This window comes from Sorex araneus, chromosome 1, assembly GCF_027595985.1.
Source record: "Sorex araneus isolate mSorAra2 chromosome 1, mSorAra2.pri, whole genome shotgun sequence".
In the NCBI taxonomy this organism is placed as follows: domain Eukaryota; kingdom Metazoa; phylum Chordata; class Mammalia; order Eulipotyphla; family Soricidae; genus Sorex; species Sorex araneus.
This window is the reverse complement of record NC_073302.1, coordinates 388100619-388121917: the sequence shown is the minus strand read 5'-3', so window position 1 is coordinate 388121917 and position 21299 is coordinate 388100619. Positions and strand designations below refer to the sequence as shown.

At 37.8% G+C, this 21299-nt stretch overlaps 1 protein-coding gene across 10 annotated transcripts in view; it reads right to left on the bottom strand.

Moving 5' to 3' along the window:
• Nucleotides 1–572: 572 nt before the first annotated feature.
• FAM133B (family with sequence similarity 133 member B) overlaps nt 573–21299 on the bottom strand; it is a 36999-nt gene continuing 16272 nt past the window's right edge. The window contains exons 3-11 of one of the 10 annotated variants that reach the window (XM_055118282.1): nt 18951–19029; nt 15463–15537; nt 14185–14217; nt 13688–13750; nt 13175–13267; nt 10787–10837; nt 8515–8607; nt 4593–4644; nt 573–2165 (exon numbers count right to left, since the gene is read on the bottom strand). In XM_055118282.1, coding sequence (XP_054974257.1) covers nt 2137–2165; nt 4593–4644; nt 8515–8607; nt 10787–10837; nt 13175–13267; nt 13688–13750; nt 14185–14217; nt 15463–15537; nt 18951–19029 — 568 coding nt within the window. In that variant the 3' untranslated portion in view covers nt 573–2136. The remainder of the gene's footprint in view (nt 2166–4592; nt 4645–8514; nt 8608–10786; nt 10838–13174; nt 13268–13687; nt 13751–14184; nt 14218–15462; nt 15538–18950; nt 19030–21299) is intronic. The other 9 variants (XM_004602177.3, XM_055118261.1, XM_004602178.2 and 6 more) reach the window with 9 other exon arrangements.

Sequence of the window (21299 nt, the reverse complement as noted above, 5' to 3'; positions counted from 1 at the left end):
TTTCCCCCCTACCTTATAATGACTAATAAGGCTATCATCAGAGAGAAAAATACAATCAAGAAGGATCATTTTTGGCAAAATAACTTTCTTCTCCACTGTGAGCAGCTGCTTCTACATAATCGTAATATACTGGACCAGTCTGTGAAGGCACGTTTTGATGTTCCTGTGAACTTATAGCTTTTTCAGGAAGGAATTCTGAGAAACAGTACACAAAATTTCCCCCAAAACTGCTGTGTTCTCAAGAACACAGAGATACATTTCATTAGAAAAAAGTATGTTTAAGCATATAATTTAAAGATATGTCATTTCTATTGATAAAAACTTGAGTGCATGCTTTCTTTGGGAAAGGGTGGGGCTCCCCAGATTTTGTGGGGACCCAAGGCTACACTTAGCAGTGCCTTATAAACGAGGTCATGAGGTACTGTGCATATACTCTGGCCCTTTGAGTAATCTCCTTGGACTTCAGGAATATGTCTTATTTACTTATTATTCAGCACCCAGTAGGTGTTGAATAATTTCTAATCTGTGTAGCTTCAGCTGTGACCCAAAGGAAGCTGATAAGAACACAGCTATTTTTTTTAAGTAAAATAGCTATTTATTCAGCCTCATCATGCCAAAATGTTTTGTGCATATACTACTATAATTAGCACACCCTCTGTAACAGGCATCATTACATTACACATCAAATTATATTCCATGTTACCTGATTATATAAAAAGGTAAAGTGAAAATGATTTATCAATTCCTTTTAACATACTAGTAAACAATTCAGCAGGAGATATGAGGCACAAAATCTTAGTAAAATATGACACAAGAAGAGCAGTAACATAATTCTCACTTAAATTTAACTTGTCATAATTTGTTAGGAATATACAAAGACAACAAACTTTTAAAACGTTATATTTACTAAGATTCTGGCATAGCTTTTTTTAACAAGACACAGCATACCAGGCCTGCCACTCAACTGGTCTATACTAAATCTCAGCTTCAATATGAAGCTGTTTAAAAAAAAAAAAAAATCAAAAACCGCTTTTTACATGCTAAATATCTTGGCAAATGTGCCATTAAACACAGTAAGGAATTTAAGATAGCAAGAATAAAGAGTTAACAAAAGCTAAATATTACAGCCTAAACAATATTCATACAAAAAATAACTATCACTGGTTACATAAAAGTTTCCTGTTTAAAATTTAACAGTATAAAACATGCATTTTAGAATCTTTAACTATCAAGTTCAAAAAGTACCAGTGTCTATATTTGAAACGATTCCTCTCTAAAGTCAAAGTGTAGTCAAAATTAATTCAAATGACATAACACATTCTAAAGCTAAAAAATATTCAGTATTATTATTGAAGTGGAGGTAAATCCCAGAGCATCGTCAGCTTTTTCTCATGCTGCAAACAGGCTATAATTCTCTGGTGCAGTCAAAGCAGCATACAACAGAGCCAACGGATACCATAAAACACAGTAAAAGACAAGACAGCTGGACCCAGCTCTGACCTCCTCACGAAGCATGGCTACTGTGTCCACAAAAAGTGATGTGTAAAGATAAAAGGCACGCTATTCTGCTAGCTAAAGAGATAGCAAACCCTCCCCACCAAAAAGGTCCTTCCCCAGGTAAATAAAAGATACATGGGGGAAAAAATTAAAATACACTTATCTACAGAGTTTTAGTATCAATGTAATCCCTACGTAAAAAATAATAACTAGATTTACCTGGTCACTTCTGATTACATCTTAAAGACATATTCAGATTAAATTTTGTTGTTTGAACATTAGACACATCTAGTCAAAAATATTAACTTTATTCCCAATATCTTAACCTCTAGTATGACTGCAGTGTATTATCTCCCAGAGTTATTAAGAGCTGGAAGAGGAAAGAACAGGTGTTGAGCATCAGGCAACAGTTAACCATGGTCTTTTCACACAGCGGCATCTCAGTGGCTACTGAATAGTCCAGGAATAATTTTAAAAACAAGAAGATTCATGCATTAGTAAGTATGTCATCTTTTTCACAGTTGAAATTTCCTCAGTCATTGCACTTTCTTTATAAGGGGGATACTGATATTTTCTTAATGTTATGGCGAGTCAGGATTTGAACTAGCTGTCTTCTTTTTCTTCTTTTTACTGTGTTTCTTATGCTTCTTTTTCTTTTTTGACTTTTCCTGTAAAGACAGGTCCATGTTAGCCATTTATACATGTAATTATTCAAATCAATTTTACCATACTTCAGAGTCACTATATATTTACTACAAATAACCCACATGAAGGCTGAGATAGTATAGTAAGGCTCTTGCCTTGCAAGCTGTCCAACCTGGGTTCAATCCTCCACCTGTGAGTGCTGAGCAGAACATGCTAGCAGTGATCCCTTAGCATAGAGCCAGGAATAACCCAGCACTGCTGGGTGTGGCCCCCAAACCAGAAACAAACCAAAAAACAGGCCCAACTAAACAAGCAACTCAAAATGAAGTTGGAGAGATTACAAGAGCTTGCCTTGCAGGGAACTGACCCAGTTCAATCCAAAGCATGACATTCCCTGCCACCAGCACATCAAGCACTCCAGGAGCAATTCCTGAACACAGTCAGGGAGTAAGTTTGGTGTGGCCCAAAAATCAAAACCAAAATATTTCTCAAACTCTCAGAAATTAATTTCAAATGAGGAATAAAAGGAAACCTTTTGAGTTTTAATAAGTCATAAAAAAACTGCTGTTACTAACATAGTCAACTCTATAAAAACTTCCTCTAGAAAATAAATTCAATTATTTAATATTAGATAATTTCTGCAGGTGAAGTAACAAAAGTTCCTGCAAAGGGATGCTTAATCACTGGAAAATAGCTAATTTTGGTTTTGGGGACACGTCTGCTTTACTTAGGGTTTACTCCTTGTTGTATGCTCAGGGATCACTCCTGGTAGGGCTCGGTGGACATCGGGTGCTGAAGATTAAACCCAGTTAGCTATATGCAAGGCAAATGCCCTAGCAGCTCCAACCTCCAATGCAGCTGCTTTTGTATAAATAAAGTTTTGGGGGTACAAAAGTGCCGAAAGCTACTATTTTGAGGGAAATATGAACACAGAAATTATGTACTATGTATGTCAGAGTAGTACATGAACTATTAAAGTAAGTGCTACATCCCATTTGACCCAGCAATACCACTGCTGGGAATATATCCCAGAGAGGCAAAAAAGTACAATCGAAACAACATCTGCACATGTATGTTCATCGCAGCACTGTTTACAATAGCCAGAATCTGGAAAAAACCCGAATGCCCCAAAACGGATGACTGGTTGAGGAAACTTTGGTACATCTATACAATGGAATACTATGCAGCTGTTAGAAAAAAGGAAGTCAAGAATTTTGTAGTTAAGTGGATGGGCATGAAAAGTTTCATGCTGAGTGAAATGAGTCAGAAAGAGAGAGACAGACATAGAAAGACTGCACTCATCTATGGTATATAGAATATCAGAGTGGGAGACTAATACCCAAGAACCGTAGAAATAAGTACCAGGAGGTTGACCCCATGGCTTCGCGGCTGGCCTCACGTTCCGGGGAAAGGGCAACTCAGAGAAGCGATCACCAACTACATTGTAGTTGAAGGCCATGTGGGGGAAGGGAGTTGCGGGCTGAATGAGGGCTAGAGACTGAGCACAGTGGCCACTCAACACCTTTATTGCAAACCACAACAGCTAATTAGAGAGAGAGAACAGAAGGGAATGCCCTGCCACAGTGGCAGGGTGGGGTGGGGGGGAGATGGGAGTGGGGAGGGTGGGAGGGACGCCGGGTTTACGGGTGGTGGAGAATGGGCACTGGTGAAGGGATGGGTTCCCGAACTTTGTATGAGGGAAGTATAAGCACAAAAGTGTATAAATCTGTAACTGTACCCTCACGGTGATTCTCTAATTAAAAATAAATAAATTATAAAAAAAAAAAAGTAAGTGCTACAAAACTGATGTACAATTAAAAACTCTAGTTTTGGGGCTGGAGTGATAGCACAGCGAGTAGTAACACTTGCACGTGGCCGACCCGGGATCGAATCCCAGCATCCCATATGGTCCCCTGAGCACTGCCAGGAGTAATTCCTTAGTGCAGAGCCAGGAGTGTAACCCCTGTATATTTCGGGGTGTGACCCCAAAAGGAAAAAGAACAAAACTAGTTAAAAAAAGCAAACATTTGGCTTTTAGAGGGTAACTCTAATGAAGCCCATTAAAATGTGTCAAAATGGATACCAAGGAAGTTGTAAATTTGCTCAACTCACACTTATTTCTTACATAGAAATTCTTAAAACAGATACTTGGAGGTGAAGTGACAGTATAGTGGGCAGGGTGCTTGCCTTGAATGCAGCTGAACCAGGTTTGATCCCTGGTACCCCGTTAGGTCCTTGAGTCCGACAGGAGTGATCCCTGAGCTCAGAGCCAGGAGAAAGCCCTTACTCTTTGCTGAGTCAGTTTACCACCCAATCATTCCACTAAGTAGAGCTGAATATAGAAATTTCTCAGTAGTTATTCCCATGAAATTCTATCATTCTTTACTATGACTTATTCTTCATTAAACAAAAGAGCTCTACTGTTGTCAGGTAAAAATAGTAAATGATACTTGCTGTTACTTTTTCTCGTTCTTCACTGCTTTTCTTCTTTTTGGCTGGTACCTAGTGTTTACATTTTTTTGGAGAAAAAAAATTAATTTTCACTTATTTTATCATTCTTTCATGTGCTTCACTACTTCAAAATTTATAAGGGGAAAACATGATCACAAAGGACTTGAAAGTGCCTTTTATACTGAGAACCTAAATATGATAAGGATCTAACAGAAAACATTCAAAATAAACAAATTCTTTTTTTCTTTTTCATTGTTTGGATCACATGTAGTGGTACTCAGGGCTTACTCCTAGTTCTGTGCTCAATGATCACTCCTGGAGAAGGTGTGATATGCAGTGCTGGGGACAGAACCCCAGTCCACTGAGTTCAAGGCAAATGCCCAACCCACTCTACTATCTCTCCAGCCCCAAGAAAATAAATTTTAAACCCCACAAGGATTAACTGTTACATTTTCTTCTGGGCCAAAGACAAACAGAGGTGTACCATTAATAAAGTTCTAAATTCCAAAAGATAAAGCTCAGAATATTATAATCTCTGCTACCTGTCCCTTACATCATTGTAAAATGGAAGTCAATATCTAGTCTCAAAACATGGCTGATTTTCACTTACTGTACTGAAATAAAATGGGTGCTAGAGAGTGGGTAGTGCACTTGCCTTGCATGTGGCCGACCCGGGTTCAATCCTGGCATCCCATATAGTCCCCAGAGCACTGCCAGGCTGAGTGCACAGGCAGCAGCAACCCCTGAGCAAAGATGGGTATGTCCCCAAATAAAACAAAGCAAAAATGGTAGCTATACATAGAGTGAACTCAATAATACACCAAATTCCTTTAATGATGAAAATTCCTTTAACAATTATTACCGTATTAATTTTATTTCAATTTCTCAAAGTAGAGTATATTAGATTTAGGTTCTATTGAAAGTTGCTAAAGCTCATGTTTATCAATAAATCCAAATACAATGCATTTTCTATTAAGACAAGTATACTAGAGAGTACCCAGGAAACAACTGGATTATGGTTTAGCTTTTTTAACTTTTTTTTTGCTTTTTGCTTTTTTGGGTCACACCCAGCGATGCACAGGGGTTACTCCTGGCTCTGCACTCAGGAATTACTCCTGGCAGTGCTCAAGGGACCATATGGGCTGCTGGGAATTGTGCAAGGCAAACACCCTACCTGCTGTGCTATCGCTCCAGCCCCCTTTTTTAACTTAATACTGACTGTGGGTGCTAGCAGCTGTTTGCTATCCACACGTAGCCAGACCAAGACTGGGATATGCTATAAGGCAATGGTGCTGGTAGCTTTGACATGATTCTGGAAAGCTGGCTGGACATTCAATAAGCCTATTTAAAGTATATATGCTCCCAGAATTATATCTGGTGGCCAATTGAGGCCATACAGAAGACTGGGGATTGAACCTGGGGAACTGTGCATGCTAGGTATGCACTCTAGCTTTGAGAATTTTCCTCAGAGTGGAAAGAAAATACCTATACAGAGTTTTAAGACACAGTGAATGCCCGAAAAGTGTCAACCTCATCTAAAGGAAAACTGCATTTTGCTTCCAAGTTTTAATGAAAATCATTCACCATTTTGTTTTGGGACCATTATCTGTCAGTGCTCAGGGCTTAATCCTGGTTCTGCACTAAGGGATCACTCCTGGCAGGGTTGGAAGACCATAAGGATCAAACCTGGGTCTGCCACATGCAAGGCAAATGCCCTACTCACTGTACTATCTCTATCCCCTCACCCACCATTTAAAAAAATAAAACACTGATAATATTACTTCCGTTTTTGAAATGTCTATGTACTACTACACCTGTTAGAGCCCGAATTTTGTTACATCTTAAGATTGCTTTCTGATGTCATCTTACACAAGTATTTTATTTTAAAATATAACATTATAAAGTTATTATTTCCTTCTATTTCTTTGAACCTATTAGCATCAAACTACATATAGGTAGGCTATAGTAATTACAATTTTCATTCCAGGTAGTGTTACAAAATAGGGCATATAGTCAATTTTACAAATAAGGAAACCAGGTCCAAGAGAGAAATATTTTAAAGATAAAGTACAGAGTTACAGTTAAGTAAAAATAGACTCTAGGGCTGAGGACATATTACAGGAGTTAGGGTGCATGCCTTGTAAGCACTCATTCTAGTTCAATCCCCCAGAATCATTCAGCCCCCTGAGCATTGCTGGTGGACCCTGAAGGCTCTGGAGTGCCACTGGGTGACCCTAGTGGTACTCAGCACCAAAGGGTCCAAGCAATATTGCATCCTTAGGGCGACACTGAAATGCTGGCCCTACTGGGAATGGCACACAATCTCTTAAGCACCATCAAGGAGGTTTCACCCACGTCTTCTCACCCCTCAAATACTCAAATTTCAGCAGAGTACATACAAAATCTAAACCAGAATTATATTAAATCTAAAAAGAATTTTATAAATCATTTAACCCTACTTCTTCATTTGGAATTTTCTTCTTCTTTTTTTTGGTTTGCTTTTAGGGCACACCAGTATGTGCTCAGGGCTTACTCTTGGCTCTGTGTTCAGAGGTCACTTCCTATGTACGTGGAGGGCCATACTGGATGCTGGGGATCAAACCCAGGTAGTTGCATGCAAGGCAACTCACCTCAACCCTACTAACTCTACTACTGCTGTAGTCCGTACTCCCTCCCTCATTTTAGACATGGCAAAACTGAGTGTCAGGCCAACATTTTCTGCTCTATCTGATTACATTTCTATTCCCTAAGCAGAGCTCCAGATAAAAATAAAGGACTGTGAAATTTTAATACAATAGCATCCTTCATGTAGTCAAATAATATATAGTAACAAAAGAACATTAGAGAAATAAAAAAAAGGAAAAAGTGGTTGATTATGAAATAGACATATAACTCTGTAGGTATATACAAGTACATATGTGATATATGTATAGATGTACATATATAAATTACAGAGCCAACAACACTGCACGCATGAGGTAACTACAATGACCAAACAAAAATGGTGCTTGTCAAGGATGCAGGCTAGGGTTTGGGAGGAAACCTGGGACATTAGTGGAAGTTAACAGTGGTGGTGAGATTGGTGTTGGAATACTATATTCCTTAAACTCAACTATAAAAACTATGTAAATCATGGTGCCCTAATATTTAATTAAAAATTAAACACAGAGGGCTGGAGTGATAGCACAGCGGGTAGGGCGTTTGCCTTGCACGCGGCCGACCCGGGTTCAAATCCCAGCATCCCATATGGTCCCCTGAGCACCGCCGGAGTAATTCCTGAGTGCAGAGCCAGGAGTAACCCCTGTGCATTGCCAGGTCTGACCCAGAAAGAAAAAAAAAAAAATTAAACACAGAACCGCCACATAATGGACCAGGGGCTGGAGTGTCAGTATACAGGGTAGAGCGCTTAGATGCAATCAACCCAGGTTTGACTCCCAGCATTCCATCTGATCCAAACCCTGCCAGGAGTTAGCCCTGAGTGCAGAGCCAGGAGTAAATCCTGAGCACTGCTAAGCGTGACCTCCCCGCCCCCACCAAAATAACAATCAGAAAAAAAAAAAAAAGACCATAGTCTTTTAGAGCCATCGATTTGCTTGAGCGGGCACCAGTAACGTCTCTCACTGTGAGACTTATTGTTACTGTTTTTGGCATATCCAACACGCCACGGATAGCTTTCCAGGCTCTACTGTTCGGGCTCAATACTCTCGGTAGCTTGCCGGGGTCTCTGAGAGGGGCTGAGGAATGGAACACGGGTTGGCTGTGTGAAAGGCGGATGCCCTGCTGCTGTGCTATCGCTCCAGCCCATTCCTAATATTACACATTAAAAATGGCTAATCAAGGACCTATCTTTATGAAGTCATTATTTAATAAATCAAGTAAGTAGATATCAAAGTAGTCAAATGAAGTTAAGTCTATACTCACCTCTTCAATATAATCTGATTCTGACAAGGACTCTGATGACAAAGGTTTATCTTCAGGATATAGCTTTCTTTTTTTGCTGAGTACTTTAATTTCCTGTATATAGGAAAATATATGCTATATTGATTTTAAAAATACTAAATTTCATACATTTAATTTCTATTTAAGTCTTTCATTACAACAAACATTCATAGAGTATAATAGAGTTTCAGAAAACTCTAAAATTTGTGACATACTCCAGTACTGATTTTTAAAAATTCCATTAAAAAGCGCTTTTATTAAATAACATCAATTATATGTGGTAGAATTTTAAAGAATTTTTTTTGGGGGGAGGGAAGATTGGGCCATATCCTGCAGTGTTCTGTAATCAGGAATCACTCCTGGCGAGCTTCGGGAAACATATGGAATGCTAGGGACTGCACCTGAGTCGGCTGTGTGCAAGAAAAGCGTCATACCCACAGTATTATCTCTCTGGCCCCAGAATTTTAAATATTATCAGGAAATCACAGTTATGTTCAAGGATCATTCTGGTGGGGACTTGAGGACCATATGCAGTGCCAGGGATCAAACTCAGGGTGGCAGGCTGCCTACAAGGCAAATGCCCTACCCGCTATACAACATCTCTGCCCCCAACTCTCATTCTTTTGTTTCTATTCAGAGTTGAATTAGACAGACCAAATACTGCAGGAAAGGGGAAAAAAGGAAATTACTTGCAATGATCTTACAGGGTTTCTATAATGTATTAGAAATAAAAAGTTCACATTAAGAAAATTCTCCATGGGGGGTGGGCAGGAGGGAAACTGTGAACATTGGTGGTGGGAAACATACACTGGTGAAGGAACAGGGGTTGGACATTGGAACACTGGCTGACATCCAAAAATGAACAACTTTTTAACTATAAATTAAGTATCTTATAGTGACTCAATTAAAAAATCTTCATCTTAATAGTCTGGATGAGAAAATGCCCATCTCTGCAGAAGAAGGGGATGAGACTGGAGTACTTACATATATATGTTAAAAATTAAAAGGTTTCAAAAGCATACGAAGCATAGTAAAATATTAGTGTTTATCAAGATTACAGAGTAAATAAGTCAAGTGCTATTTTATTATTTCCTATATATGTTTTCCTCTGTTTGAATTAGTTCAAAACAATAAAAACAAAACCACACAATGGACAAAATGCTTACCACCTAATGTTACATAGAACAAAAGATGTGAAACTTTTTTTATATAGTATGATTGGAGCGATAGCACAGCAGGTAGGGCATTTGCCTTGCATTCGGCTGACCTGGGTTTGATTCCTCTGAGAGAGCCCGGCAAGCTACCGAGATTATTCCGCCCGCACGGCAGAGCCTGGCAAGCTACTTGTGGCGTATTCCATATGCCAAAAACAGTAATAACAAGTTTCACAATGGAGATGTTACTGGTGCCCGCTGGAGCAAACTGATGAACAGGATGACAACTGGATAATAACTTTATATTATCACTTGCTTTTTGAAACCTGTTCTTCTCACCCAATAGCATCTTTCCATGCCTACTACATTGTCATGCATGGTTCACCTTTGACATTCACTGAAAATATATGTCACAATTTATTTCATCAATCTCCCCTCCTTCTGGAGGGGAAGCATATGGGTTCTTTGTTACTAAAAACAAAGTCAAAACAGTAGAAGAGAATGTAAGTGTAGAATCTTTATCTAATAATATCTAATAATAAAGACTAAATCAAAGTAGCCTTCATCCAAATGATTTTCTTGCTCCATTCCACTATCCTTACAACTATTTCTAGTTCACTCAATTATGAATCACATTTTATGAAGAAGTCTCCTCATCAGGTTCCTTCATTAAACTTACCAATTTCAGATTGTTGAAACAGTTCCTATTTTATTTTAGAATTGCCTGAATATACATTTTACCAATTTTTCTGTGTATTTCAGATCCCTCTAATTATTATTACTTTCCTTTTTGGCAGAAGGGGTGTAGTCCAATGACAGAATTCCCCCCCCCAAGTAAAAAAAATTGGGGGGCTACCATGGTTTACAACGGTATTAAGAATATCACTAAATTTTTTGTTTTCTGTATGTTATTCTTTGTTCATTGTACATAAACTTTGCTCATGGTCTATCCCTTCTTGTTATTCTTAATTATGCAGTAAAAAGTTTGAGTTCTGAGGCTTAAGGCACAGGTAAATTCCTACCCCAATAGCAAAAATTTCTTGAAGCAAATAAAATACTGAATGACATAATATTTTAAGGTAATATAAAATTATCATTACCTTTTCTTTTTCAGTCGTATCCTTTGACTTCTTTCTCTTTTTCAAACTATCCTAAACAACAATGAACATATATTTATTTATTTCTTTCCTGTTTGTTTTAGGGTCAAGAACCAACCAGTGGTGCTTGGGGGCTACTTAGGGGTCAGCTCCTGGCAGTGCTGGAAAAGCATGTGGTGCAGAGGATCAAATCTGGTCTGTAGCATGTGAAGCAAGCACACGAGCTCTCTGAACTACCTCTTTGGCCACACACAAATACATGTTTAGTTCTGTGTTGGGGTCACACCTACCTATGCTCTGGTCTTACTCCTGGTTCTACCCTTAGGGAGCACTCTTGGTGGGTTAGAGAACTGTACGAGGTGTCAGAAATCGAACCTGGTTAGGTCTACGCAAGGCATTTGTCTAACTTGCTGTTCTATACAACTCCTGACCCTACAAATATATATTTAAAACATGTAATTTTAAATATAAGAGGGACGGCATCATAGTTTTAAGGTTAAAAACAAAACAATGATTTACTCTTTGTGCTGGAGAGAGAGTACAGTGAGTGGATAAGGCATTTCCTTTGCACACAGGGGACCCAGGTTTAATCCCAAACATCTCATCCTGAGCACAGCCAGGATGGTTACTGAATGCAGAGCAGGGAGTAACCCCCGAGCACCACTGGATGTGGCCCCAAAACAAAAATACAAAAGAAGTGATTTACTCTTAACTTTAATTCCAGAGTTTTATTCTGAAAATGAGACAATGTACGCTGAATATATATGCTTATAAGGTCAAGAAAACTTTTCATCTGATTACACATCACATGTGCACCTAAAAATATGTAACAACTAAAATAACATTGTTTATAATATGCAATCTGAAAATATCTCTACAACAGCAGTTACAGAAATCATATTACAACATGTAAGTTTATCCAAGAACCTATACACTTTAGTTAATTTTATTATGTCAAATTTGCCTGCTGTAAAAAAGAGTAGAAAACAAACTGTATGACATTGCCAGTTTTTGGCTACTCATATATTCTGGGGTTTTGAGTCACAATATGCTCAGATATCAACTTGATTTCTATAGTACCCTTATAAAAGAGAGGAATGAATTTTCACCTGATTCCCTTAGTTTTTATACCCCCACCATAGATTTATTAGAAAGTAAGTTTATTTATTGTCAAATGTTTAGAACTATTTAACACATAATAGGTATTCAATAAATGTTAACTATCTCTATTATTAAACTAGCTCCTTAGCTAAAGAAGACAAAGGAAATTGACATTTACTAAATACTTTCTAAAAAAATAGGCATTTAGAGGCTGGAGTGATAGCACAGCAGGTAGGGCGTTTGCCTTGCACATGGCCAACCCGGTTGATCTCCTGCATCCCATATGGTCCTCCAGCACCGCCAGGAGTAATTCCTGAGTGCAGAGCCAGTGGTGCTTGGAGGCTACTTAGGGGTAAGCTGTGCAATGCTAGGTGTGACCCAAAAAGAAAAAAAAAAGTGCATTAAGTCGAAAGTGCTCCATTAGAGATAGTGGATATGAGCCATAATATCGAAAACTCTAGGAAGTGTTTAACAAAGTATAGTGCATAGACACCTTGTATTAGGATCATAGGATATAGGCTAAAAAGAAGTTTCTGTAAATGAGACTCTGAAATGGGATTCAGAAAACTACATTTTTCTGCAACTGCATCTGTACCTTTCTTGTTTTGTTTCTGTGCCACACTCACAGTGCTCAGAGCTTATTCCTAGTTCTGTGCTTAAGGATCATTCCTAGTGGGTTCTGGGGACCATAGGAGCATATATGGAGTATAGGAGATTGAACCTTGGTCAGCTACATGCAAGGCAAGCACCATTTATACTATACTATACTATACTATACTATACTATACTATACTATACTATACTATACTATACTATACTATACTATACTATACTATACTACACTACACTGTCATATTCTACGTACTTTTTAGACAGTTTTGAGAAATAAGTATTAATTTTGGATAGCAGGGAACATTTAACTATTATATCTTAGAAAAGACACATGTCCATATATCAGAAATATACATTCAATTTCCAATTTCATTACTAGCTGTATGGCTTTAAGATTTCATTTTAAAATAGGGTTTACTAAAATGGGAAAATAACGTCTGCTAAAATGGGAAAATAAATGTGTCATGAAAATGTTGAAACTTGGAGACATAGATGCAGAAGTACTTAGAGAACAATTAAAACAAAAAAAATTATTACGCAGATCAATTGAGTGCCATAGGCAAATTATTAAAAAAAAAAAGTATCCCGAATATAACTTGGGGCCAAATTAAAATCTAAAAGAAGCATGCTAATTAAATGCCTTCACTATCCAAAGTTTGATAACTTAAGTAATTTTACCTTACTATCTGATTCAGTGTCTGACATGGAGCTTTCAGAAGATTTATGTGAACGATTCTTCTTTTTCCTTTTCCTTTTCCCTTGTTTCTTATCCTATAGAAAATATTTCAGACATTTTCATTTAGTTTCAAAAATGTAACTGGTATATTTCGTTAACATCAATTCTCTATAAAAAAACTTAAAGAAAAAGGCAAGTGATTCGAATTACGTGAAATTCCTAAGAGCATTTTAGATTTTCAGGTCTATTTCCTATACTGGTATTTTTAAATTTACAAAATAAATTTAGTTACCTAAATATTTCTTAAAGTGGGGTAACAATTACTTCACCAGGTTGTCCATAGAGGAATTAACATGTTTGTTAAGTTAATGTTTAATTATCTATTTACTTAAGTGAGTACTCTCAGTAATGGATAACTAATCAATACCTGGAAGCAAGCTTTTTGAGAAAAAATATTTTGCAGTGGATTTCTTCTTGTCAATACAAACAGTGGATTTATTTCATGCAAATCTTACCTCATCTTCAGAATCTGAAGAACTGCTGGAAGAATCAGAGCTTGATGAAGAAGAAGATGAATACTTGACCAAGCACAAAACAATTAAAGCTTGTGAGATGCAGAATTTTTTTTCTTTTACAAAGTCTTTCAAATATTTATACCAATGTAATGTCTAAGAAACAGATGCTATATACTGACATATAAAATAAGAACTTATATACTGACATATAAAATATTCTATCCTTTTCACCATCACCCTACCCCACCCCCCGCCCAACAAAAAGTTTCAATAAAATAACAAGACTAATTAAACTTTCCTTCTTTAGTAGTGGAGTTATGTTATAAAGTGGATGTTACCTTTCTTTTTTATCACTAATACCAATACCATCCATCATTACAAAGAACCTCCAGGGTCCTTGCCTCATCTAGAGTTATGTATGGAGGTTATAAATTAGTCTTACTCTTTTCATTGTAGGCTAATTATAACATTTAGAAAAATGGAAAACTTTTGCTCACCCTACCAGATTTCTTCTTTTCTTTTTTCTTTCTCTAAAAGCAAACAAAATACAAATCCCAATTAATGAAACATTTTTAAATATGTATTTACTTGCAGCTACGAGACATTTCATTCTCTAAGCGACTGATGCAAGAAGAGTAGCACACCACATTCAATGGGGGGAAAAGTAGAAGGCAACCAATCTCATTAAAAATATATATATACACACACATATACATATAATACATACATACATACTTACATATGTACGTACGTATATTAGCACATAAGACTCAACCTATACAACCTGTAACAACATGTCAGTAATCTCTTATACAAGTGCTTAACAACTCCAGGGTGAGATACTACAACCTTCATTCACTTTCCTCTAAGGAAACCTTTTTGGATCATTTTTAGTGAATTATTCTTTTTTTTTTTTTTTTTGCTTTTTGGGTCACACCCAGCAATGCACCGGGGTCACTCCTGGCTCATGCACTCAGTAATCACCCCTGGTGGTGCTCAGGGGACCATATGGGATGCTGGGAATCAACCCGGGTCGGCTGTGTGCAAGGCAAACGCCCTACCCGCTGTGCTATCACTCCAGTCCCGTGAATTACTCTTAATAAGCAATACAAAACATATTATTTAGGATCTGCCTTTGGAGCAGGCTTGGGAGGTGGTGGGAAAACTCAAAATAATTGTGGTGGTAAGGTGTGATGGTGGTGGGTCTGGTGTTAGAATGCTGATGTAATGAATTATTGTAAAATGTATTTATTAATAGTAGGACATAGCACTATTATGGAAACCAAAATGCAAGATTAAGAAGGGCAGCACTGGGGTCAGAGAGATTGCACATGGGTTAAGGCACTTGCCTTGCAGGAAGCTAACCCCAACTGATTTCGATTCATGAAATTCCTGGCACCAGACGGTCCCTTGAGCACTGCCAGGGTAGCCAAGGCATTTCCCAGAACTTTAGCACAACCATATTTCCAAGGTGCTCATATGGCATCATGAACCCAGCTAGTAGAGAATTTCTGGGAGGGGCACCAGGCCCTTGGGAGGCCCCCCAAACAAATAAACAAACAATAGCAATTAACAAGGGCTGGAATGATGGTTCAACTGACAGAGCATACAGCCAGCCTGGATGAGTCCAGAACTTGACGCCTAACTTGAATATAGAACTGTCAGGTTCACACCCCAGCCCACCGCACCGCCGGCCCCCCCACCCCAATACCACTTACCACTGGGTACAGCCTATTAAAAAATAAATAAATCCCAACAACTAAAATTGATCTTACCTGTCTCTTTTTGGATGAGCTTTCAGTTCCACTTAATAATTTCTCCCTGTGTTTTTCTAGTTCTTTCTTCCAGTTCTGCAACAAGGTTATACAAACCATCAAAGCCTATCTATGTCATTGATGCCTCATACAGAGCACAAAAACACTACTACTTCCTATTCTGCATCTTCTACTGCCTCTCACCCATCTCAGTCTTAATTATGTCAAACATCCCAGTTATTAGAGCCCATTGTTTCCCAAAATGTAACATAGCCCCTGAGGTTGGGGGGGCTGAGGGAGGAAGAGTGCTGAAATGATTTGGTGTGTGTGTTGGGGGGGGCAGGTAAGAAGCACAAGTACAAATTGGAATATGTCCCCTGTCTGTGTGAAAAGAAGAGAGATTTCCAGGGGGCACTAAGTGAATTTTTTTTCCCCCTTAAAAAGGAGTAGCAGTGAAGTAAATTTGGGAACCTCTGATAAAGCCATCACTAGAGAAGCTTCAACTAACTTAAATTTTTTTCATGATAGTATTGAATTTCAGGAATTTAGCCTCACATCTCTACCTTCATGCCACTGTCATCACTTCTATTACCGAAGTTCCCATGCCACCTCACCACTAAAAGATCTTACACTCAATTCTCCTACTGCCCTTTCTCCTTTCCTTAGGTAAGGATTACAGTCTTCACCAATTCAAGAAGTTAGTTCTGTTGTTTCCAACCTGTTAATTTGCTACCTATTTCACATAGAATAACTCCAAAATCCAACTTTTTGCCCCAAAGAGTACAATTTCATCTTTTAAATTTATTTATTTATTTTTTAACAGCAAAGTAGTATCCTACAGGGTATATATACACCTCATTGCTTCTTCATCCGACCACCTGCTTGATAACCATTTAGCCTCATTTCATGTTTTGGCTATTGTGAATGATTCTCCTAATGAACACAGGAGAGCAAACATCCATTCAAATTCGTGTTTTCATATTGTTCCAATAAATGCCTCAAAGAGGGGTTGCTGGATCATGTGGTACTCCATTTAACCTCAATACTGTTTTCCATAGAAGCTTTACCAATTTACATTCCCACCAACAGTGTACCGAAGTTCCCCTTTCTCCACATTTTTGCCAATACTAGTTCTTTCTGATCTTTTGGACAAGCTGTTCTCTCCAAGATGAAAGAGCTCATCACAATTTTGGTTTGTCTGTCCCTAACAAAGAGAAATGTTGAGTATCTTTTTGTTTCTGTAAGCCATGTGTACATGCCATCATTATAATTACTTGCCACTCCCAGTGGAGCCACCAAGGCTATAACTGGCAGTGGAGTGTAGGTGGAAAAGTGTGTGTGTGAAGATCATATGGTGCCAGGGATCAAATTTAAGACTCAACCTATAAGGCATGTGCTCTATCACTTGAGTGACATCTGTGTATTTTCTTTGAAGAAGAATCTATTCAGGTATTTTACATGTATTTGATTATCTACTTCTGTATTTTGGATATCAACCCCTTGTTGGATATGTGATACATAAATAACCACTTCCAAATGCTAGGTTGCTTTTTGGGGGTAGTAGCTTCCTTTTGTAGCTTCCTTTAAATTTGATGCATTCACTTGGTTTTCCTTTAGTTTCCGATGTGATGGGTGTTGTCTCTAAAACTGTTTTGATATTGAGGTCCTAAAGTGTATCATTTATGTTTCTATGTATTTTATGCTATCCAGTTCCTAATATCTAAGAATTTAATTCACTGTGGGTTAATTTTTGTGTAAATGGTGAAGTCATTCCTCACTCCCACCCCCTGAGACCTTTTTTGCGTGTTACAGTCCTACTAGCTCTTTTCAAAGAGATTATTGAGACAGAAATTCTCACTATGTTTTAAGAGGAGTATGTACTATCACTATATTTTGAGAGAGTAATTCTGCTTTTTAACAAAATGATTATTTTCAGACAGTGAAAAAGTGATTTATACCATGACTGAAATACTTCATACAAGTCTCCAATAAAAACACAAACATCTGGGGCAGGAGCAATAGTACAGTGGAGAAGGTGCTTGCCTTGCATATGGCTGTCCTAGGTTCATCCCCAGCACTCCATGTGGCTTCCAGAGCATCACCAGGAGTGATCCGTGAGTGCAGAGCCAGGAATAAGCCCTGAACACCACTGGGTGTGGCCCACAACAAAATAAACACATTAAAAAATAAAACAACCCAACACCATGGAATTTCCAGAATAGTAAAGGAACATAGGGGCAGTGGGGAGAGAAGGCAAGAGCCTAACTTACTATATGATGGTTAATTCTTTAAAAAAAAAAAAAATCATATATTTACAGAAATTAAAAAACAACAAAATATCTCACACTAATGAGAAAGGCATGTGTTAAAAAGATGAGAACTGGGGCTGGAGTGATAGCACAGCGGGTAGGGCGTCTGCCTTGTACTCGGCCGACCCAGCTTCGATTCCCAGCATCCCATATGGTCCCCCAAGCACTGCCAGGAGTAATTCCTGAGTGCAGAGCCAGGAGTGATCCCTGAGCATCGCTGGGTGTGACCCAAAAAGCAAAAAAATAAATAATTAAATAAATTAAAAAAAGATGAAAACTAATAGTGTTGGTCGAAATGTGGTAAAAAATGAATCTCATTCACTTTTGGTGAGAATGTTGTCTGGTTCAACCTCTATAGAAAACAGTATGCAGATTTCCAAAAAATTTAAGAACAGAATTCCCATATGAACCCAATGATTGCACTTTTTGGCCTCTCTCCCCTAAAACACAAAAATACTGATTTGAAAAGATGCATGCATACTGATGTTAATCAGTCTTCTGAAGTATAATAGGGTATGGAACAGGACAAATGTCCAACCACAGATGAAAGGTTAAAGAAATTGCATTATTTGCTGCAACCTGGATGGAACTGAAGGAAGCTATTATGTTAGGTGAAATAAATCAGGTGCACAAAATTAGATAATCACACTCATTTGTGCTATAGAGAAACATGAGAACAGATTATATCAAATAATATCAAACTCATGGCCTTGGATTACAGAACTGAGAATAGCAAGGGAAATTAGGGATGCAGGAGAGGGAGAAAGGAATGAGGTAGACTAGAGGTAATATAAGGCTATTTGTGGAAAATATTGAGCACTTTGGTGGTGACAAGGTGAGGTGACTCTGTACATCAAAACCTTAAATATTAATACTATTGTAAACATGTAACCTAAGTTATAATAACTGAAATTTACAAAAAAATTTGGAAAAGTGTAATTTTTTGCTTTTAAAAAAGTTATTAATAATTTTTAAAAAATGTGATAGAGCACATACTTTGCATGTATGAGGCCCTGGGCTCTACTCCTACTACCAATCAACAAATAAAATATTGTGTTAAAAAAATTGTATGAGCCTATATTCAATTTAGTAAGAAGATTTCTAAGATACAGGTCTTCCCCCAACCCAACCTTTAACCTATATAGCAATGCTTAAGCTTTTGGTTTAGTTTTAAATAATTTCATTTTTTTTATTACAAACCTCATTCATTTTTTCTTCGAATTCTGCCAATGCCTTGGAGCCTTTCTTTTTCTTTTCTAATTGTTCTTTTACTTCTTCCCTTGAAAGACAGAATATACAAATTTTTAAGCATTCATAGATGGGTGATTATAAAAACCAAAATTTACATAAACTTTTCTTAATAACCTAATAAACCTCCATTTCCAAGTGCCAGTACATTTTAATCTTTGTTTACATCATTAAAATGTTATCAAAATTAAGTTTATTAGGAAGAGACACCAAGCCGCTGCATTGTCCTAGGTAGATTGATCTTTGGGGTTGAGAACTCTGGCTTTCTCAGAATGGGAGGTGGAGGGGAGGGGAAGAGGCAAATTACTCTTCCTGCCCCTACACCCATCATCCTTTGGTATATAAATGGCCCCATTCCACGAATGAGTTTCATCAAGATGCCAACCTACCATATTGTCTCAGCTTCACAGCTCCTGGAGTGCGAGGCTGTGTACTTCAAACTTCACAGTACTAACTAGGAGTACAGCAAATTTGATGGGGAAGTTGTACAGGCGCATCAAGCTCAATGAATGAAAGCAGTAACAGAAGGCTCAACTAGCACCAACCAATTTAGTAAATCCTCAATGACTTTAGAAACAACATTGTAAGACATAACAATTATCACAAAGTTATTTAATAATCATCTATTTTTTGGAAAACTTTACTTATCACTTGGTTTTAACAAGCAGTATGAAGTAAATTTGTGCCAGCTAAAGGGGCAGGCTTATGGGGGTGGGTGGGAAATGGTACATTGGTGGAGGGAAGGTCACATTGGTGGTAGTTGATGCTGGAACACTGAATGTATGAAACAACTGTATAATGAACAACTTTGTAAATCATGGTGTTAAATACAAATGAAAAATAAAAACTATAAAGCACTAGTGGATTATTAAAAATATAAAATAAAGTTTGTCAAGTAACACTAATCACTCCTCCTAGAAACATGAAATAAAATTCTTCTTTTTTTTTTTGCCTTTTGGGCCACATCCACAGTGCTCAAGGCTTACTTCTGGCTCTGTGCTCAGGAATCATTCCCTAGCGATGTTCAGAGAACCATATGGGCTGCTGGGGATTAAACCTAGGTTGGCTGCATGCAAGGCAAGAGCCCTACCTGTGTACTACCCATAAACATGTTTCCAGACCCAAAATGTAACTTTTAAAAGTCAATGCACAGAAACATTATATACATTGGGAACTATATTAAGTATATTTTCTTTTCAGCCTTACAATTCTATGAGAAAATGTAACACATAAAGTCCTCACTTAACATGAACAGCTTCCTGGAAACTGGTTTTAACAGAAACAACATACAATAAAATAGGTTTTCCAAAATTACTATTTAAATTCAAACTGGCTAGGATTTTTTTCCCTTATCAACATATCTTTTTGTTTTTCTGTCACATATGACAGTGCTCAGAGGTTACTCCTGGCTCTACATTCAAGAATCACTACTGGCAGTGCTCAGGGTACCATATGGGATGCGGGGGATGGAACCCAGGTTGGCAGCGTGCCAAGGCAAGTTCCCTACCTACCCTATGTACTATTGCTTCCCCCCTTCCTTATCAACATTTAAGGAAACTATTATTGAGTGAAAAACAATGATATGGTATATTAGTACCCCCTTTCACAGATAAAATGCTGAAGTTGAAATTGGCCTAATGTCACAAAGCTTATAGTTTCAATATTAAGGTGAGCTAAAGTCTTTGAGTGAATTACTTAACTAAATTCTATTATAGACTCACCCATTTTATATGTAATTCCTGTTTTATATATATAAAAAAGAATTAATAGTGTAGCATGCCCAACTACTTATTTAGAAAGGTTTGCATATAAGATTAGTCCTAGGGGCTGGAGGGATAGTACAGCAGGTAGGGAGTTTGCCTTCCAAGCAGCTGACTCGTGTTGGATTCCCAGCATCTCATATTGTTCCCCCAGGACCGCCAGAAGTAATTCCTGAGTGCGAATCCAGGAGTAAACCCTGAGCATCACCAGGTGTGACCCCCAAGAAAAAAAAGAAAAAAAAAGTCCCAGCTAGTGTAAGAAACTTGAATTTCAATAAAAACAACAACAACAACAACAACAAAACCCAAAAAGAAGAAACAAACAAACAATAAAAAAGAAAACTTGAATTTCAGGGTTCTTTTTTGGGGCATAGTGGTGGTGGGTGATTTGGGCCCTGTTCTCAGGGGATCTTACAGGATGCTGGGGATTGAACCAGGATAGCTTTGTGCAAGGCATGTTAACTATTATTCTATCTCTCTGGCCCAGATTGTAGGATTTTTATAATTTCCTTAAGACAAGAGCACTCACTGTGGGTGTGGA